At 38.3% G+C, this 22,056-nt stretch overlaps 2 protein-coding genes across 2 annotated transcripts in view; one reads left to right on the forward strand and one right to left on the reverse strand.

Moving 5' to 3' along the window:
- Positions 1 to 22,056, reverse strand: part of LOC137857764 (uncharacterized) — a 150,423-nt gene that overhangs the window by 93,983 nt on the left and 34,384 nt on the right. The window lies entirely within an intron of this gene.
- Positions 1 to 22,056, forward strand: part of EXT2 (exostosin glycosyltransferase 2) — a 77,588-nt gene that overhangs the window by 14,172 nt on the left and 41,360 nt on the right. The window contains exon 8 of the mRNA XM_068684704.1: positions 17,229 to 17,360. Coding sequence (XP_068540805.1) covers positions 17,229 to 17,360 — 132 coding nt within the window. The remainder of the gene's footprint in view (positions 1 to 17,228; positions 17,361 to 22,056) is intronic.

The raw sequence follows: 22,056 nt of genomic DNA on the forward strand, positions 1-22,056 counted from the left end.
CACTAGCTGAACAGATCAGCGCTGATAGCAGTGTGAAGAGATTTGTTGCCAAATTACATGTAGGGCAGGATTCACGTTATTCCATGCTGTTGATGAACCATGTTTCATTTGGTGGTTGGACTGTAGGGATGACATTTTTGGGCCAGAGATGAATGAAGATGTTAGCATATATTATAAATTTATAACCAGGATCTGTAATCCTTCTCATCTTTTTGTACCGAACATATATTGTTATAAGGTAGGGAGATATTGGTCCTGTTTTTCCTGATGAGGAACCCAGGCGTAGAGAAACTAAGTGCTAAATACATAATGAAAAAGTAAACTATCTGAGCTCAGGTGACTTGTGGAGGTGTGTAGGATTTTTGTGGTGAGGTTTCTCCAATGCTTGTGAAGATACTTCTGAAATTTCCTTGCACAACCTCAGTGACGAAGTCATCTTTTGTGTGGTACTTGTAAAAAGTAACCCAAGCCATGGTTTCTACAGCACTCTAGTTCAATTATTTCTACCTAGACAGTGCTAAAATCTACATTGTGTGTAATAATGCTGGATATGTGTGGATAGAATAGGCTCTCAAAGGTAGCAGTACGTATCTTTCATGCCTGAATTATTTTGTCAGCTTCACTTTGCTGCAAATATCACAGTAGCCATCAGAGGTCTCCTTTCTCTATAGTCCCTACACACAAATGATCTATTTTGGAAGGGCCCAGTGGCAGCACCAAATTGCCATGGGCAGTAGCAGAAGGAGAAATAGCTTCACTGTTACAATGCCTAGAAACATAATTTTGCTTGATTTTTCTTATTTTTCTCTGACATGAATGTAGATACACTAACATGAGGATGTTAAGCGTAGTAAAGCTTTAGAACTGACATTGATAGTCTGTCGAAGTGTGCAGTGATTTTCTTGTTCATTTTACTAATACTATAAAATAATCATTTTATGATAGTGTTCTTCTACAGAGAAAGTGCTTTACTTCATGGACAGCTTAAATAGTGATTTTAAAGTATGAAATGAGGAAACCACACTGGTTTGTGTATTTTTGCTTTTACTCTTCCCCTTTAAATTTACAATGTATTTCTTGGATGCTTTGCAATAAAACAACCGTAAGTCAGATGATCTGTAAGCTATGTTATAGGTAACTCTACAAAATTAAGCTAAAATAGAAAATATTTAAATACAGAGAATGCAGTTTTAGTCTGTGTCTGGTGAGACTTTTTGGATTATAGATGGTTTGCAGTAGTCATTGGGTCCAAAGCATCACTGAACACATTGGAAACACCAATTCTATTGACTGGAGGTGAGAATCATCTCTTCTTAAAGCTCTGTCTCACACATTGTTTTGTTGTGAATATAGTTTTGTCTTTTGGTGGTGAGAATACTGGAATGAAGTTATAAGGTCTGTCTTTCTCTTGTCTTCCTGAATTTATTTCTGTCTGCATATTGAGGATACTTGAACGTGTTATCCATATGTTTCGTGTGCTGTCAGCTGTATTTACAAGGTGGAGTCCAAGTGTAAGCATCTGTGAAATTCCCTTGCTGTTACACGGTTCTGTGTCCTAGAAATCTCATATGGTGAAAAACTACTTACTGACATTGTGCTGACTACCAATAACTTGATTGCTTTTCCTTATTGATAAATGTGCAGTAATATTCCACCTGTGCTACAGATTTGTTTCCTTCCTCCTCCTCAGTCTCACAGTCGGGAGCAGTTGCATGCTTTACTTACTTTCTTTCAATTTGAATGTTTCGGGAAAAAAAAAGTCTTAGGACTTTTTGGCTGGCCAAAATATCTTCCCATTTTTTTCAGTGTCTTGGCTTATTGACAACGTACAATGATAAATGAATAAAGATTCACAATATAAAGCTGAAGTGATGCTAGGAGAAGAGAGAATTTCAAGTTGGAATGCATCTTCTGAGGAGATGCTCATGGTAGTTTGAAAGCAAAGTGCATTTGTGATAAGCATTCTATTTAGTTTCTTAGGAAGGAACTACTGAAGTGAAACTCAACTGATACATGTTTGTGGAATAAATCTGCAAGTGAACTGGAGAGATTTATGCATGCTTTCAGGTGTGATCAGTAGCAGTCATTAATTTATTCTGCCTAGCCATGGTAGAGCAACAAAACTTCAAAATACTGTTTTTGCTAGTAACTCGTGTTTCTTGGTAACACTTAAACCACTTCAAGAGCTAATAACAGTTTATATGCAACAGTTTGATTTTTTTTTTTTTTTTTGTCAAATGGAAGAAAGTTGACTAAAACTGGCCTTGTAGCCTTTTTTTTTTTTTCCAGACGATTCTATTATTATTTTTTTTTTTACTAAGAATTGTTCTTGCCTAGATTGAAACAAATTCATTTAGATCACAAAAATCATGTTGTTTCTTCTATTTATATTGTGAAATGCCTGGAGATTGCTCTAACAGTTACAGAAAAGGTGGTCAATATCTGATATTAAAATGAAGAAAAAGTGATCTTTGCAAAGAGCTTTAACTAAAATTGATGCACAAACTGTTTTACACCACCGCACAGTTTCCTTTACAGGTGGGTTGTGTTTAGGTTTTGATTTAAAAAGTTGGTTTTATATCCACATGAGTTACTAGAATTCCACTAAGGGAAAACATAAAATTTTTGATAAAGACTTGTGAAATATGCTTTGCTCTTACCTGCTGATTAACATATTTTCTCAGTAAATTAAGAAACCAATTGACATGCTCTGACATGAGTATGGTTGAGATCATCATCTCTTTAGCCAAACAGAATAAATCCTTGCTCTAAATTTGTCCTGGTTTTTAGTAGGATGAAGCATACTTTCATCATAAATATCAGACTCTGGATGTTATAATCATTGTGGTAGGGAAGTCTTGCTATCTGACTGCTTTGGTTTCAGTGGCTCTCTTGATAATGAAGTAGTTGTTATCCATACGTGGAAAACCTCATAATTAAAACAAACAAACAAAAAAACCCCTTTGTGTTAATTTGCTAGTTCTCTTAGTTGATTAGGTACTACTTGTGCAGTATTTTATTGCAGTTGATTCTCTGGAGATGACATGTCAAGGTTTATGTGTATACAAATATTTTTTTTCCCAAGTTGATGTAGATTGTCTGCTTTTAGGAAGTGAACTTCTATCTGTGCTTAATTTCTGCTTTGTTTCTAGAAGCACTTTTAGTCGTAGAACTGCTGAAGAAAAGAGGATCTTAAAGAGAAGTACTACACTTACAATATAGAAGAAATTGTATTTGAAAAGATTTTCTGAGATTTAATACACTGGTCATAAGCATCACACACTGCTGTCATGAGAAGGGTAAAATACAGGTGCCTTATTGCTGGTATGGCCTATAATTTCCTATTTCCTATAATATAGCTTTGTTTTGCCTAGTTGTTTTGTAAGACAGTATGTGGTATGAGCTGAGAAAGAGGGGCATTAGTATTTAGTCCTGTGAGCAGAGTCTAGTGTGTGGGAAATCTGAATTAATTCCTACTGCCCTGCAATTTTACCTGATTGTGTTGAGATCTATAGAGATGAGCTATATTAATGCATGCTTTTATTGTTCAAGCTTGCAAAACTTTTTCAGTTTACTGCCTTTCCTCACAACCAGAATAGTTATTCAATGCTGTGCTCATACCCTGGTCTATGCTGTTGTGAAAAATTGTTATGTATTTTCAGTATTACATGCATGGACCATGCCTGTGAGAACTGGAGGCTGGCACGTTGTAGTTCTTAAAATCTCCCATGTATTGATCATCAAAAAAGCCTCTGCTAGTTGAGCTGACAAAGTTAATAGCCGCCTTATGCATCTCTGGGCCTGCTGTCTTGTCTGTTTTGTACAGTAAGGTTGTCATTCTCATTTTCTTTGAAGCTTCCTTGAACCATCCCCCTCTCACAAATAGTTCCATATGGAGTCTGAAACACTGGCAGAAGTGCCCAGAGGCAAGTTGATAAGTAGTTCAGCTGCACGGCTACTAACCCAGCAGACTTGATGCTATATCCTTATGCTTCGTTTTCTCAGCACCTAGTTAACAGCAAAGTTCTGGAAGTGGAGGGGCAAGAAGTAGAAGTAAATGTAGTACGTATATATGATGAAGAGGGAGATCAGATTTATTTATTTTTTTGCTCCTGAAGAGGAAGAGTGAAATAGGGGAAGAAAAAAGGCAAAAGAAAACATTGCTAAAAACATTGCTAGTATCTTCTTATCCCGTGTCTTGTATAGTTTCCCTTCCAACTAAGTTTTTTCTAGTGCTTTGCTTTGAAGTCTGTTAATCTGTAGAAACATACTTCTGTAGTTGATACAGAAATGTATGCTTTGACTTGCTTGACAGTTTTCTACAACTTAAATTTTAGCTTCTGTGCCTTTTTCCCCTTCTTTTTTATGAGTTGAATCTATTTGAATATACGGACATGTTGTAAATGTTTTTCCTCACTAATTATCAGCATACTTGGAAGTAGAATGAATACTAAAATCAGAATGTGAAAGTGGTCAAGAGATGGGAATGAAAGAGCTATTCCTTCATTTATTTAGGCGTTCTTCCTCACAGAGTGGATTTTAGGTAAGGAGATTGATTTTCAAAAGAAGGCTTAGTGAATGAACCTGTTCCTTTTTGACTATATAACACTTTCCACCTTCCAAAAATAAAACTTTTCAATTAGTATCTAGTCTGTAAGACAGGATGGCTTCGTGTGTTCTCTTTGAGATGCCATCAGCAGTTAATGAAAAGACAAGTTCCATGGTCAGTCGCGGTCAAAAGCAGTAATACAAAGAATTTTTAGAAAAGAGTTAGAGAACAAAATAGAGACCACTACACTGCTGTGCAAGTCTGTTGTGTATCTGCACTGTTAGTACAATCCATAGTTACAGTTCTCTAATCGTAAAGATAATATAGTAGGGGAAGGGTGATGAGAGATTTCATGAGAGGAGTGATTAAGCAGCCTAAGACTCTTCATCTTGAAAATGAATGACTGGGGATAAGATAAGGAGCTGGAATATAATGCAGCACTACAAAACAAGATCATGAGTAAAATGAATGGACATGGCTATACGCTGTCTGGTACAATTTCATTTGATGTGCTCTAGGACTTCATTGTTGGGAATCTGTTCTATAAAAACATAAAAGGAAATGACCTTGTCACAGAACTTAAATTTAGTCTGTGGGACTCACTGCTTTAGGGTTTTGCGAGTGAAGGGTTTGAATCTGCTTAAAGGGCGAATGAGGAAATCCAGGGAAGGAAGATCTGTCAGAGATGAAGGAAAAGGTATGCCCTCTGGCTTAGGAAGTTCCTGAGTTGCAAACTTATGGGAGCTAGAGCATATTTTTGAGACGTGGTGGCTTGTGCTTGTGATGTCTGTGTGTAGGAGTTCCTAAGGTGTTCGCTGTGGGCCCTTGTCAGAATATAGGAACAGCTGGGTGCGTTGCAGTCTTGGTGATTCAGGACTCAGATTTGCAGAAGACCTTGAAAGTGTGATGCCTTGTGGAGTAGCCTTGGCAGATTTTCAAATATATCTCGACTTCAATGAATGCCAGACAATTTAGTGAGAGAATTTTTATTATGATGTATAGCTTCCTTCTTTGTATGAATCTGTAATTCAGATTCCTGAAGTCCCACAAAGTGTTTTCCTCAAATAGTGACAATGTGGCATTCCTGATTTTGTTACCGAAAGCTTTAGGTGGTCACAGCCTCTTGTCTTTTCAGACTGGATAGGCAATCGAAAGCTTAAAAAATATACAAATCCAGTTTGAAAATGTGCAACAACAACAACAAAAAGAGAAAAGTGGATAGTAAAATGTGTATTTTGCAGTGTTTGTTCCCACAGTCGGAGTACCTGGACAAGCTGTTAGGTTTTTTCTAGTGCACGTCCCATGTGCCTCAGCCCTGACCTGAAGGAAAGTTCAGGCTCCAGGTCAAACGGAGCTGAAGACACATGCATAAATCAACGACTTGTTTTAGTGCCACGTTAAGACAACATGAGTGGCTGGCTTTTCTGACCCCTCCTCCCTCTCATTTAATGTGCTTCTTTGGCTCTTCTTTAAAGAGGGCTCTGCAGAGTAATTTCAGCTCTTATCAGCTTGCTGACAGCTATATGAGCCTCTCTGCTGGCTCCAGGCAAGGAGTGCAGGCGTGTGAAACTTCCCATTCCTCAAGCGAAACGGTCCTGGATGGAGTTAAGGCAAATGGATGGTGGGTGGTGCGGCTCACCTAAAGGAGGTGGGATTTAGTTCTTGTTAATCAATTAAACAGAGCTTCATTTCAGCGTCTGGACGCTGGATGCTCTTTGGGTATAGTTAGATTTTACATCTCCTTTTCAGTGAGAATACTCAACTTCCAGCTGCAGCTGGAATACTCAACTTCCAGTCCTCCCCTGACAGGGGACAGCTTCTGTCTCGGGGTGCTTTGGACTCATCATTATCAAATTTAAACGAACTTTCATCTGTCTACCATTTGTAGCATTTTAAGGAGTGCGATCGGAGAGGCTAACCCTGCTTTAATCCTCCCAGAGTGCTTCAATGGAGCTCCGGGTCCCCCATAAATGTCAGGCCTGGACAATTTGCCATCTTATCAGATGCACTGAAGTTAGCTGCAGCTCTCTCACCCTTCCCCCAGAGGAAAGATTTGTTGCTGCAAACAGCAGAGGAAAGAGAAAACTTTTTCCTGGCTTATTGCCAGGGTCACCAGGGGAGTTGTAGAATCCTTGGCATTTGTATATGAGGCTTTCATTGCTCCCCCTCTCCTCCTCTTTGTTGTGGCGAGTATTCTTATCCTAGATTTTTTTTTCCTATTGTCTCTCCAGCCATTGCTTTCCTGACTGAAGAAGGCTGTTTTTATGCTTGCTGCATTATAGGGTGGTCTTCATGGCATCTCTGAGCAAGAGCTCACAAAACTGAGAGCAATCAGCACCCCATTGAGTCATTTTTTGGGGGATGCAGTTGTGCTGCCTTAATATCCAGCTTAATATGCAGCTTCTGAACCCAAAAAGGTTAAACTTGAACTCTAGGAGGGAAATTGTGTTATTTTAAGACTTTTTAAAATCAATCTGTATGTTGTTGTAAAGTGAACTTTCGGTGCTTATCCCTTGCAGATTGCTGTACACAGCTTGAATATGCTACAGATAAACCCACATGATCCAAAAATTGGAAAAGCATGTACTTCTTGTAAAAGAATACTTGAGAATCTTCATGTCATGCCTGTGAAGCAGCTAGCTGCAGATAAATGGATGATCAAACCTCTCTCCTGGTGTTCCACGAATTCTTCATTGCTCTCTGTTCTCCCTCTGCTGCTGCTTAGTCTGTAAACATCAAATTTATTTGTCAAATTTACTTGTTCCACTTACCCCTTCCTTCATTATTGGAACTGTTATAACATTAGCAATTATCCATATAGTCTAAGTACACTGCATTGCTGCAGTAATTGCATTTGAGTGTGTTGTGGTAAATACAGCTTTGTCTTGGATCCATTTTCCCAAGGAGTGGATAGAGATGTAACTTCTCCAAGGTCAAATCACAGTATTAATAATGGAGTTTAAAAGTCCTGGATCCTGTTTAATAACTAAATCAAACGTATCTTGCAACATGGTAGGGATGTTTGGCTTTAAGTTACAAAGACTTTACGTGTTCAGTAGAAACAGCCTGCTCCTGGATAATCTTTGGATGCCTTTCCTTTAGTCTTCCTAAGTTGTGTAGAGATATCTAACAATTTCTTAGATGCTTGTATGTAGGAAAACTCTATCTTTGCTAGAACTGAACATGCGGGCTGTGCTAGGAATATGCTCTAATGCCCTTTGGCTCACAAGCAGTGTAGCTTGTGTTTTTGGGTTGGTTTCTTCCCCTTGTTCGATTACTGCTAAACTTAAGGAATAGTTTCCTGCAACTGGACTCAGCTGGGTAATGCATTCTTGTCCCGCAGGGCCCACAGAATACTTGGTCTCTGTGTCTTCCTCACACAGCATGGTCTACCATAAAGTGCTTCCCAACACTGTAGCAAACAAAAACAAAAAATATCAATGGTCCCTGTTGAGTTATGGGGAAAAACTCTTTCCCAATCCTGAATTTGGTGATTATTCATGCCTGAGCATGAATATAACAGCCATTAACCAACTTTCTGGGGCACTTCAGTAAGCTAGCAGCACCAAACCCAGGCTTTACATTCTTCCTTTCACCACTTGTTTGTTTCTAGTCTGTTGTTACCCGTGTTTAGTGATCAGTGCTTCAGGGAATCCACTGGGAATCGAGCTGCCTCTACGGTAGAGGCCATGTTACATGCGTATCAAGGGGAGAGGAAAAACAACTCCTCCCTGACATTCTTAATTGTTCAGGTGAAGCAAAAGATCAAACCAGAATAAATATGCAAACACAGGTCAGTGCTGTACTTTTTTTTTTCTTTTTTTTTTTTTTGAGATAGCAGCGACTTCTCTGAGAAGACTTTTCTTTGATTACTTCTGTTTTTGCAAAACCTGGCTTCATGCAGTAAAGAACACTCCTCTATAGCACACTATTTCGGATGTATTTCAAGAAGAAATAAGTCATCACCTAGAGTTATTTATAAATTATTTTGTCCATGTAAAATTATTTTCAAAGCTGTTCCTTTGCAGTGTGACCATCTCACAATGTGAACACAACCGGCAATTATTAATGACCTTACCTATTTAATCAGACAATCACACAGCCGTACACAGCTCAAGTGATGAGGGCTGAGATGTGTTTCCAGAACATGAGCTAATGTCACTTGTTTTTAAGACGTGGAGGAAATAAAAAGCAGCACCATGTTCTAAACCAAATTTGTACTGTAGATACGGAGGAGAAAACCACGGCTGCCAGTCCTTCAGCTTTTCTCTTCACAGGTATTGAAGTAATGCCTGTGGATAAAAGTTGTCCAATGTTGAGAACTGCATACGTGTGGAGTATGTGTATGTTTATGCTCATTTAAAATAGAACTATATAGCTTACAGGAAGCATGAAAACATGTCTTCATCAAAAGGACAAGTTTGTCCTGGTACAGAGCTTAAGCTCCAAAATGAGGTATGTGCTGATTTTTGAATGCTATAATATGGTGGTAACCCTACCTAGATTTTTTTTTTCTTGCTTCAAAAAGCTGTCCTTTCATGTGTGTGATTGGCATTGGGCTTGCTTTGTGTTTAACTTCTCTAATCAAGGGAATTTAAGCTTCTATTCTCCCAGCATTAGTACAGCAGTCATGGGAAATCTCAAACAAGACAGATCTTGTTGCAGCAGTTGACACAAATAAAAGCAGTTGTGCTTTTATTTATTTATTTTTGATGCTGGATGCTGATTAAAAGTTTCCAAGCATCCTTTAGCCATGTTATAAAGCCAACCAGCAGAGAGCAGGGCAGCTGCTGAGGAGGGGAGATGCTAGTGGACAGAGGACAGGATCGCAGTGGGAAGCATCAGTGTGTGTAACTCAGAAAGCTGGGAAAGGTGTAAACAGATCTTCAATTTATCTGTAGAGTGGGCTCTCCAAACACTGTTTTATTGGCCAGTGGCTCCTGCTTTACTAACCTCTAACCTCTGCAATACTCAGAGGTGCTGCCCACCAGCCAGCCTTGTCTTTGAACCCCCCTTGGCTCCTGCCACCTCAAAGGCTCGCAGTCAGATTCCTGTGTTTTGCTTGGGACCTCACCCCTCAGCAGGATGCCTGCAGCAGGGAAAACTGATCTACCCTGAGAACATAGACATATTTGAAGGCAATACCCTTGGGACTAGAAACCTATTGCTTTCAGTTTCAGGAGCTGTCCATCATTTGTCAAGAAATGTGGCTAAAACCTGCCCCCAGCCCCCAGCTCGTGGTCATGTTGTAGTTGAACATTGTCCACCATTGCACACACGTATTTGTTTTCTATTCTTTTCTGGACCACTGTTGAATCGATGATAGCATAACCCCAGCTTATCGTTGGTTTGGTTTCATGCAGTTAACGGGGAGTGTGCAAAGGCCAAACTATTGCAAAAAGGATGATACGCACCCAAGTCATCGTGACTGCTCCTCAGTTTGGGTCCGCCTGCTCCTTCACAGTCATAGCCTGATGAAATTGGAGTGATCAGGAGCAAACTCCTGGAAACGAGGGGCAAGAATGGGCTATTTATTTTTGTCTTTGTCATTATCAATGATGGTTATGAAGATATGGCTGTCTGGAAGCCAGATGAGAATTTGTGTTACTCTCAGCTGTGTTTTTTCTGTGGTGCCAACATATGGATTTGCCTGCAAATAGCAGGACAGAGCTGAATGCTCTTTGGGAGCAAAGGGAATGCAGGAAATAGTGGCCATTTTTGCATGACAGTGTCGAAGCTCTACGTGCCCTGTGAAACTACACTTGTTTCATTGTGCTCCTTTCTTTACTGACTGTCTTCATGCTTTGCAGCAGTATTCACAGCTGAGAACGGGCAGGTTCTGTGCTGCTCCTAGTGTTGGTATCTATTTGTTGGCTCTGTAACTGAATACATTTTGGCAATGGATTTGGAGGGTGGCAGCACACTAAATCAGGTTTCCTGACTGATGCAGTATTGCCTTCTGCAGCAGAGTTGTCATGTTGACATACTCCTTAACCAAAGAACCAAGTTTGAGCTCCAGAAATCTGGTGGGAGGGGAAATCACCAGGTTTTAGTGGTGTATCTGTTCAGGTCTTGCCTTCTTGCTATCTTAAAAACAGAGTTACTATTTCTAGGATCAGAAGTAGTGCAAATCTGTTCTAGGAGGTCAGGATAATGTAGCATTTCAAAACAATATAAAATGTTACCATGGCATTCTAATAAAACTAGCTACTTTGTGTATTTGAGCAGGATATTAAGCAGTGCAGGTCATTGTTTGTAACAAGATGACAACCTTAAAAAAAATACTCAAGCTACAAATTATCTGAGAGTATGGAAGCAAGGCTTAAAATTTTAACTTAAACAGGTATGCTTCAAAGAACCATTCACATGTGTGTGTTTTTCTACATGTGGATTACTATAATTAATATAAGTGATTCTGTCTGATGTACCAAAGAGGAGAATTTGAGGAAATCTGCAGTGTGAGGAGCTGTAGATTAATATCTGTGCTTGCACTAACATTTTCCTTTACCCTGAGCTCTCGTATGAGTCAGCATTTGTCAGGCAGTGTACAGCAATAAAACCGAGAGCCAGCAGAAGTGAGTTACTCCCAAGTGGCTGGTATCTGAAGGGTAAGACTAGCATTTTGAACTCTGACCTCTGTTCCTTTTATGAATTGGCAGCTTCAAAAGAAAAAGGGGAAAAAATGGATAGTGGAAAGGCTTATTTTCTGCTCTTTGTTTTGTATCTGAGGTAGGCAAATCTGCTTGTTTTATGACTGAAATTACTATAGGGGACTATATTAACATAGGTGATTAAATTCACCTTCTGTTTTACTTCTTGAACTATTTTTTGGAAATTACATTATAATAGACAAACAGCACCACAAAATGTCCATCTAGAATCTGTTTTGTAAAGCGTAGGACTGTAATAATCTAAATACTTTGCTTGCTCAGCCTGGAGAAATGTCTTCTAGTAAAGAAATATTTCTCCATATGAATATAGATTCTTTGAATTAAAGTCCCAAAAATTTTTAATTGACCTATTTACTTGGGAATCAAGTGTTCAAGACAGAAGACTAGAAAGTTCCCTTCATGGAATATTTTTCCTCTTGATCTAAACGTTACAGAAAGTATTCCTTTCCTTTCACTTTCAGACTTGTCTAGAGAGCTTACCTTTAGTTTTATAACTGAGTAGTTAGTTATACTGGCACCCCAAAAGAGAGCAGGCTTTTCAGAGTGTGACTTTATTTTTTTTCCCATAGCCTGAGACATATATATTGTGTTTGACAAGTGTATTCTACGTTCTTGTTTTTGCTCATTTGAAATCTTTGTGCCCTTCTGGAAAAATGAGAGCCCTCAGGACTTTGAGGGGAATATCCTGGTCCAAAGCTGATCACTTACTCTGTCCTCCTCTGATGCTCCCTTACTAAGAGGAGCACAGATTGTTCAGGAGGTATTTGAAATCACCATTGCTCTCACTTTCTCTCTGAAGGACCCCATTTTTTCCTCACTGATCAGCAAGAAAAGAGGGAGCCAGCCAACCTTAGATACGTTGAATTTGATAGTGTAGTATTGCTCCTAAGGGTCTGAAATCAAACAAGCACTTTTTAAAAAAATCCAAATTTTTATCACTTTATAGAAACAAACTGCCATCTTGTTCTTAATTGTATAAAGTCTTCTGAGGGTTTTTCATAAGCCTGCTAAGGAAGCAAAGATGGCCCTGTTTTTAGCTGACCCAGCTGCTATCAGTTTTGCTGAAGAACTGCATGCTAAAAGTGATGCATATGATCGGCAAGAAGGTTGTTGGGATAGGGAACCAGCTGCAGACATGTTACGTTGCTCCAGAAGGAGGAGTCAAATCATAAATTTTTGGCAGAAAAATGTGTGAATTTGGTGTTTTTGGGTTTTCCATCTAAACTGAAGATTTTTTTTGGAAAACTGTATAAAATGTTTGTTCCTCCAAAAGAGGAACTGATGCTCCCTCTTCAGTCCCATTTTACCTTAAGGGAATAGACTGGAGGAGATGAGAGCTCAAGTTTGCTATCCAATGATTATATTTCATCAGTTATCCTCGTATGTATCTTTAGCGTGGAGTAAATACATGATAATTCAATTTATCTTGAGCCTCAGTAGCCTGCCTAATCTTACTGCACAACAGAAAGGTTATAGGGTGAATGTGAGTGATTATAATAGCTTACTTAATGGACAATAACTTGGTAGATCTCAGTAACTAGGAAAGCATTTGATTATACTGCAGTATCGTGTGTAACTTGGGAGCCTGAAGGTCTTTGTGGATGACCTTCCATGACTAGAGCTGGTATGTATACACAGCAGAGCTAGGTCGTGCTCTTCTCCTCAGCCACACTTCCCTAACTCGATTGATCAGGGAATAAGGAATCAGAAACACTGAGAGCCATTGAAAAGGGAAAACACTGAAGTAGTCACCTTAGCCAGTGCGAAAATGGTTACGTTTCGAGGCCTCGTAAATCTTTCCAAGGCATTTTGGAAACACTGAAGCCCTGCCGTGGGGCAAGATCTTACAGCATCATGGCGCCTGACCCAGAAGCTGAGAGGAATGATGGTTTATGGACAATTAACTTTTACTGCTCTTCTGCGAATCTTGTCTTTTCCCTTTTGCTAACTTGACAAACTCCCACCAAATTGTGGGGTGCTGAAAGGACAGGAGACTAGAAAGTTCCCTTCATGGAATATTTTCCCTCTTGATCTAAATGTTACAGAAAGCATTCCTTTCCTTGCCTCATGCCTAGTGTTTTTCTTTTCACAAACTAATCACAAGATTTACATTGATCTGTCTTGAGCTCTGTGCTGGAGCACCATTAGCGGCATTAACACTAGAACCTATAAACATTATATGAATGGACTCTGTAACCTGATGCTATGCTGGCTTATAAAGAGATGCTAGGCCCCCGAGTGTATTTATTTCTAAGGAAAATAACACCTTACCTAAATAAATGTTACTTTTTGTGAGTAGGCTACCCTTCTGCTGCGTACTGTTGCCTGTTGCAGCTATGAAAATAGCTGCAAATGCTTCTGTCCCATGCTCTTGCCAGGTAAGCCATACACCCAGAACAAAATCCAGTAGGTGAACATGTGTTCATCTGTGCCGTTTTGGCAGTTGTACAAACTACACATTTGATCTCTGGTTATAATTTAGATTGCCTGTGACCAAAGCAATACTTGGGTGTACACACGTTTAGCATTCGCTACAAATCTGTGGTCCACATCGTGTGTGTTTCCTCAGAAAATTCCAAAGTCTAATCAAGCAGGCTTCTAAAGTACTAGAAATGAATTTCAGTTCAAGTTGAAAGGAATGGTATCCTGACCATATCTTAATCGTAGCCCTTGTATAATTAATGCTGTGTGGAAGGCAAGATCTTTAAATGTGGATCGCTTATTTCAAGGTCCTCTAAGCCTTTCAGGTCAGCTCTAATTAGTATGCTGTAATCGCAATCTCTTACAACCATTACCTAGTGTATTAAAGCTACTCTTGAGCTACATAACCATTAGTCTCCTAAATTCACAGATAAGGGAAAGAGAAATGGATAGCTTGGAAAAAATTATACAAGAATACTAAAAGTTGGCATAAGAGTCAGGAATATATCTCGGGGCTGGTTTTCTTGTTTTTCTCTCCTGTATCCCTGTATGTGTTCATGGGATTTTTATTCCCCCTAGGTATTCGTTACATTCCAACATAAGCTTTTCAACCACACCAAGTAGAGCAGAAAATACATTTCAAATGGAATTGACACACATCTTCCCAATAGAAAACTTTCCCAAAATGTTTAGCAACTCACCATGCTGAGTAGCGGAGACTGGCAAACCATGTTAATCAGTTCTGCTTTATAAAAGCAAACAAGGTGGGGAGGAAGTAATGAGACCCTGAAACATCTGTTTGGAGACTTAGAATCCCCTTAGAAGGTTTTGAGTTCTGTCTTAAAGAAACACAACTCCAAAAAATTACAACCAACTGTGGGAACATTTTCTAGCTCCTTACAAAAAACTAATTATATAAATATTAGTCTATAAAAAGTAAATTCCCCCTGCCCTCCTCTACACTTTTGCTTCTGGTATAAAGGTGTAGTTTTGCCCGATGTTGCAAACCTTCTTTCAGCAAAGAGATGCTAGATCAGATCCATCCCAATTTTACTGAAGGAGGAAAGAGTTGATTGGTACTAAGCTAGTCAGTTACAATTATTACAATACAAATAATCTTAGAATTAGAACAGGTTAAGAAAGCGGTCATTTAGCAAGAATGAAATACACAGTCCCATGCTACTCAATTACTACTTAAAGTTATCTGTTACAAGGCTACATAAAATCATTTATTTTTCCCAGTTACTGCTGCATATAGCAGTGATTTTCTCAAACTGATGTCCAATATGACAATGAAATTTGGAGTCTGTGTTCTTACTCTTGTTCAGTTAGGACACCTGAATAGAGAGGTGGTTCATTTTGCTGCTCTGGTCACTTCTAATTCTTAATCTACTTCTGTTTTTCTTTTCAAGTCACTTGCTGCTGAATTCTGGATAATACCTTTTTCTTAAGAAAAGGGACAAGGAAAAAAGAATATATCTTTTCTTAGAACATGGTGTTTATTTAGTGCCTTTTGGGTATTTTAGGAAGTCAGACAATATTTATTCTTACCTGTTCATGTAATTCTTCTGCTTTTACAGTTGGCCATAATATTTGTTTTGTACTGTGTTCTTGGTAATACTCTTTCAGACTGTTATCCAGCTGTTAAGTCCACCAGGGAGAGGGATATGGAGAGAGAGAAGTGATTCTGTTCTAGAGTGAAATTGCTTTGCATTTTCTCTGGTTGACAGGCTTCAGAGAAGTGTAATATTTTGGACACACTCATCTGTCTCCTTAATAAAATATTGAACTATTCTGTACCAGTAAGTCTTATGTTATTGTTTTCTCACGATAAAAATAGTGCTCCAGAGAGCACTTCTGTTAGTTTTTTTAATTGGAACATGATTTTTTTTTTTTCTTCTTCGATATTTAACAAAACTATTCTGAAGAACAAGTTTTACAGACTACCCACAGAGCAGGGTTTTGGGGCCAGTGTTTTGGCAACGGATTCTCAGTTCTGAATCCCACAGCTTATACTCAGAGTAACATACATGGTTACAAATGCATGATTTTGTGCAAGTTTGCACATGAATTTGCATTTTCCCTTTTTCCCCTGTTTCTTTCCTTTACATTGTGTTTTAGCTAAGGAACACTACAGCGCACAGTATCCAAGTAGGAATCACTCCATCTTCTATTAAAAAGCTGTTAACTGCATTTGGAGATACACTAGCAACTCAGCATTACAGCTAAAGAAAAATTAGTTTTTGTTCATCTGAAAGTCTTTATCTCCAAAAGCTCCAATATTCCTTCAGTAACTTAATATTCTAAATAATGTTAGTTATTATTTTCATATCACATAGCTAAAAGTGGTCATTCTACAGATACTTCTTGCTGTTTAAAAAATCTGTAACAAAAATAAAATAATGTTTGTCCAAATTTGTGATGTTTTCTTCAGTTGCATTCGGGTGTGAGAGCTTCTAAGCTTAGGAAAAAAAGCTCTTTTGTTTTACCACCAAGATGCAAATGCATACGCTTACAGTTGATACTGAACCACGAGGAGATTTTAAATTAAATTACCTTCTGGACACTTCAGGTGCTGGAGTTCCCTCAAGAAAAAGCAGGTTGAAAAAATTTACATTTTTTGGCCAAAACACTTGAACTATATTTATTGGCAAAATATGTTTCCTTATGAGTTGGATGAAATCCTACAGGATCATTTGATGATTCGAGGTATTTTTAAAAAATGTTTTTATATCTAACAGGATATCAGATAACTCAGCATTTTCTTTTCCAACTCCCTGTTTTTCTTCCAGCATTTCTGTCTTACATAGAAACCAGGGCGAGATTAAAACTTGCCATATAGGACGTGAGATTGACTTGTCTGTGAAGTTCAGTGTGCCTCTGTACAATAAAATCACAGACTTTGTTTCAGCATTGTTTTACACTTCCCATGTTGCAAATTAGACCTGATGAATGTTTTTTAACTAATTAGTATATGCATGCATGAACTTTTATGTAAAAATCTTAATATTAACTTGTATAAATAACAGTGTTGAGGTTTTTCTTGGCAGACTTGGAAATTACTAGTTTGATAGAGTTCAGGAGTACTAAAATTCTCTAGTTGATTGGCTGTCTCTAACACTGATGTTAAAAAATGACTTAAGTTCCGTGTTTTAGGCTTCATGCCCTCTAACGAGGCTTCCTAGCTGCACTGTGGATCCCTCTGCCTTGGAAAAACAGTACAACGGTAACTTCTGTTCTGTGGTCAAACTGCTTTTGACATTTTTGAAGAGCAAAAATAATGATAAAAGTATGGAAGTAACTGATTTCTTTAAGTATCTGCAAGGTTTTTCCATTCTACTGAGTCACTTGCAAACTAATGCTGCTGCTTCGTTTTATGGGCTGTAAGTCATCTTTTTCTTGAGAGCGGGACGGAGTTTGAAGTCTTCTGGCTCTATGAAAATATTCTTGTTACAAAAAACATGCCTCCTGATTTAATTTCCACCTGACTTGTAGAGTGCATTGAACAGATTGTATAAGTCAAGACAAAACCGATTATTAAGCACTGCATCTGTTCAATGTGAAAGTGAATTTTGTTCTCTTTACAGGCAAGGTGGTTCTGGGAAGCATACTTTCGATCAATGAAAGCAATCGCTCTTGCTACTCTTCAGATTATCAATGATAGAATTTACCCATATGCTGCCATTTCTTACGAAGATTGGAATGATCCCCCAGCTGTGGTAAGTAAATTCGTTTGATTCACTCATAAAACAAATTGCTTTTTTTTTTCCTCGTATAAAAGGTATGTGGTATGAAACTTGGTAATAATTCTGTGTGTTTGTGTTTGTGTGTGTGTTTGTGCATGCATTGTGTTGGTAACTTGCGCAGATGAAGTTAATATATTTTATGACAGCTGGCAAAATACCTAGCAGTTCGTTTTATGTCCTGGCTGTGAAATACAAACTTCTAACTTCTGCTATTGCACGCTCCAAATTGCTTGCTCATTTATATATTTATTTATTTTTCATGCACGCATCCACACTTATATTTCTGTTGAATTTAGTATGAGTTTAGTGCTCTTAAAAATGAATTACTGCAATGGAAATGGTGGAAATACTGAAGATGTTAATCTGCAAGGGTCTTTAATGTAATTCTGCTGAAATAGCTCATCAGCCCTATGCCTGCAATTTCCTCCATGTTACTTCTACGTAATTTCTCTACTGCAGAAACTGATGATCAAAGTTTTGCTGGGTTGTTTTTTCTTTCCCTTAAAGAAATGTTTCACCAGTTGAACCTGCCTCTGTTAAGAAAAAAAAATGCTGGAGAATTAATTAACCTTCTGCACCAGGCAGCTGGTTCTGATTTTTTTACTATATAAAAGCCTGCAGATGATTTTCACTCATAATCAGTTAATTTTCTCTGTGTCAAAATATAAAAAATAGTTTTGTTTTACTAATAAAAGCAAACTTGTTAACTGTCTCACTTTATGATGGGTTAGAGAGTCTCTCTGGAAGCTGGGCAGGAGTGCTCGGGAGGAGCGTGCTTGACTTTGAACTCCTCAGACTGACAGTGTGTGAACAGTTGCTACAAGGGGTGAGAAGCTCATGGCTGTGTTTCAGAGGACAAATTTCTGTTGCTTAACCAAAGGCATTGGTCTACTGTTGTCATTGTCTAGAGAGGAAGTGTAACACGTGTATTTAAGGAACAAAGCAGGCTCCACAAGTATGTATTCTACAATTAGGGGGTCAGGGCATCTTAACACCTTTAGATTATGCTAGCAAATCAAGCATCTTGAGCATCTGGAAACACCTAGTAAAATGAAGAAAATGTCCTTAAAGGGGCTTTAAAGGGAATTAAAAAAAACTATTTGTAGTTCTCTCCTGTAATGGAAACTCATCAGTTTCTGGGGAAGCAATTCTTACTGCGAGCAACAAGCAGGCTTCTCTCTCTTTTTTTTTTTTTTAATATATATTCTTGGAAAAAAATATTTATACTAGTTTTTCAACCTAGAGGTTTTCAGGCAGGTTTATTGCCACTGACTGAGCAACATGTCAAACAGAGCACTGAAGCTGTGCTGGAACACATAGCAGCTGTGCCACGCTAGGGCAGCACGAGGAGTAAACAGGAATGTTGTATCGCTGTGCAACTGCTAAGAGAAGTTAGCAGGCTGACTGCAATTAGACAGGCTGGAATTTGTCCAGGATGTTGGAGTTAACACCTCGTATCTTGACTCTCTCGTGCCACGAATGGTCAGTTCCTTGGTGGTTTTATGTCTCGGTTGAAAGAATTTGATGTTTACCCTTGTCTATGGATATTGCTTAATATGTGCATGAATTCATTTCTTGCTTTAGTGTGGAACAGAAACATCATAAAAAAGCTCCTTTATGGGCTGTATAAGCTCCATATTAGCCAGCAATACAGAGTGCCTGTGACCTCTTCTCACAGGGTCAGTTAAAGAAAATAGAATTCAGATCGGGAAGTGTTCAAGAGCAGTTAAATTTGTAGAACAGGAGTACACAATCCTGTGATATCTTTAACTGTGGCTTTTAGTAGCTACTCTGAGCATGCATGATAAGTTCATTCCATCAAGCTCTTTCTTCTTATTTTTTAACCATCTAATTCTGCTGGGCTTTGAACAGTGTTCTTTCCTTGGAATTGAATAACTGGAGCCTTCTCAAACTTACCTTTTAGATTTTTTTGTTCCTTGGATGTATTATATATTATCTCTTTGAGGTGAGAGCACATTACAGTTGTGATCTATAGGGGACCATATTCTCCAGGACTCAGCTAATATCTAGCTAAAGACAATTTAGAAGGGGATAGTATATTCCGTACCTGCTAAGTCATAGAGTTCTTTAAAAAAGATTTTAAAAAAAATATTATGGTAGTTGTTAAAATTCTGCCTGTTGGAAAATAAATGATCTGCTTGAGTATGTTTCTTACCTAAGTTTGTGCCTAACGTGCACTCATAGTACTGTTAGGGTTGCTAGTTAGTTGAAAAATGATAGCTGGAAAGCAGGTACACGTGTATATTTGGGGTAGCAGAAGATGGCAAGTGTATTCTTGAACTCTGAGAAGACAAAATAACTAAAGGTGACTTGAATGTGTTCCTCATTTGCAGCAGAACTGCTGTATTGGTCTCTAAATAAACTCCAATACTGAAGCGTTTAAAGAAAATTATTTCCGATTGGCCTCAGGGCCAGGACCCAGGTAACTGTTGAAGTGGAGCACCTGTGAGTTAACATTAATACCACAGTGAGATGTGCGAGTAACTCAGCACCATAAATTCTCGTGTTACTGGCCAGAACAGGACCTCCAGAACTTGTCGTATGCATTCTCCCATGGAACTAGGCTGGCTCAGCATCCAGCTCCTCCGTCTCTCCTTGCTGTTTGCTGTGCCGTTGTGGATGGTAAGGATCAAATGCAGTGCTCGTCCGTATGCTCTTGTTCCCATTACACAGCTCAGATAGGAACAGGGGGCAGAAAGAGTATGTAAAAGTCGTAGTCAGGTTAGCAGAAGGTGCAGAGAGTGCAATAACCGTTTTAATTGAAGAAGCTTACTGCAGTATTTTTTTGCATTAGTTTGGCTTACATTGGCTCAGACCATCTGTGAGACTGTTGCCTGAGTATCTTCACCGCAGTGTGGGCACAGCAGCAGTGCATCAGGATGTTTTTCCAGCAGGAGGGGGTGTAAGGTACACGGAAGATAAATGCACATGCAGTTAATTCCATACTTTATACATTATTTGATTCAAACATTTGTACGTGTTTGTATCATTTGACTGGAGGCTGTTGGCCTTTTCCAAAGGAAAAAATGTAGTGTAGATAATTCACCTCCTCACAGGCTGTCCTGTTGAGGAAGTGGATGGCTGGTAGTGCTAATATGTAACTTTCAATAAAAATGTCCTTTGTTTCCCCCTTTTAATGCAAAGGGGGCAAATGATGTTTTGGGAGCCTCAAATTCATTCCTGGGCCACTTGACTCCCTTGTTGTCTCAGCTAGTCTTTGGCTGCCAGCATGAGAATTCAATGCCTTTTGGATTTGTTGGTCCAGCCACTATTCGTGAGGTAGAGGCAGTCAGTCATGGTCAAGAAAGCCAGAAAATGATGACTTGCATGGTGTGCAGTCTGCTTGTTACCAGTTTGGGCTGCAGTAGAGCTAAGGACCTTGATCTGTCGCCTTAGTTAAGTATTTAGTTATGCTTTAATAGAAGAAAATGACTTTCTCACTTGTAGTTGATTGTGATTATTTAAATTCTCCTTTTATTTTGCCTAATATCTTCCTAACATGTATGGGTTGCTGAAAAATGCGGATGTTTTCTTTTTTTCTATTTTTTCTTTAATTGTTTTAGTTGAAATTCTTTTAAGCCTGTTCCTAACTTAGACCTGTAAAACATTAGGATTTGTTTGTCAGTAGCTGCATTTGAGTTTTGACCTTGGGAGATAGAGACTGTACTTTAATAACCACTTGAGAATATGACTATGCTGAGTAATAAGCATACCAGATGTCGTTTCTCCCAATGAGGCATCGTTTGGTTTAAACCAAAATTAATAGCCAAATTAACAGCGCAAAAAGTGCCATTCAAACAGTGATGCCTAAGCTACATGTTCATTCATGGGCTTACCAGACAATTACCAGACAATTGACACTTGTTAAATGATTAAACTGTTTTTAAGGCCTTTGACTAATTTTTTTTACATCTCATGGTCCCCAGATTATGCCAATTGTTATAGTTGCACTTCCATCCTCTTATCACTTGTCATCCTCAGAACATTAACCAATCATTAATATAGTTTTTTTTTTTTTTTTTTTTTTTTAAATTTACCTGTAAATGAAAACAAGTTAGCACTCTTTTTGGCAATGCACATCTGGATTTTTTTTTCCACTGAATGATACTGTATCTGTTCCTGCTCTATTTCCAGCTACCTTGTGTGATAGTTTGAGTCAGCTGGGTGAAATTTTGCTTTATTCACCATGTTAGAAGATGCATATTCTTTCTTCAAATAAATAAATTTCAGTTTAATTATATGCTTTTTGCAGTGTTGATGTTACAGACAAATAGACTGCACCACAGATATTCAGTTATAAATATTGATTGTTTTATATTATTATTATTTATTTATTTATTTATTTATTATTATTATTTGGAAACATGATTGGACAGTTGATTCTTTAACTTACCTGCCTTACAGAAACCTTAAATATGAACTTTATTCAAGCTAATTCTGTTATCACTGAAAATCGCTTCCTTTGGCATATTACTAAAAATAAGAGTTGAAGAGGTCAACCTGAAATCGAGTTTTCCTATCAAAAAATATGCTCAATCTATGTTCAGTCTATAGATGCCCTATCAGAAGGGCTGGCTAAATCTAAGCAGCTAAAAAAAAAAAGCTGAATAACAGTGTTTTAGTTGCATGATACATTTTGGCAATCAAA

The sequence above is a fragment of the Anas acuta genome, chromosome 5 (assembly GCF_963932015.1).
Source record: "Anas acuta chromosome 5, bAnaAcu1.1, whole genome shotgun sequence".
Lineage (NCBI taxonomy): Eukaryota > Metazoa > Chordata > Aves > Anseriformes > Anatidae > Anas > Anas acuta.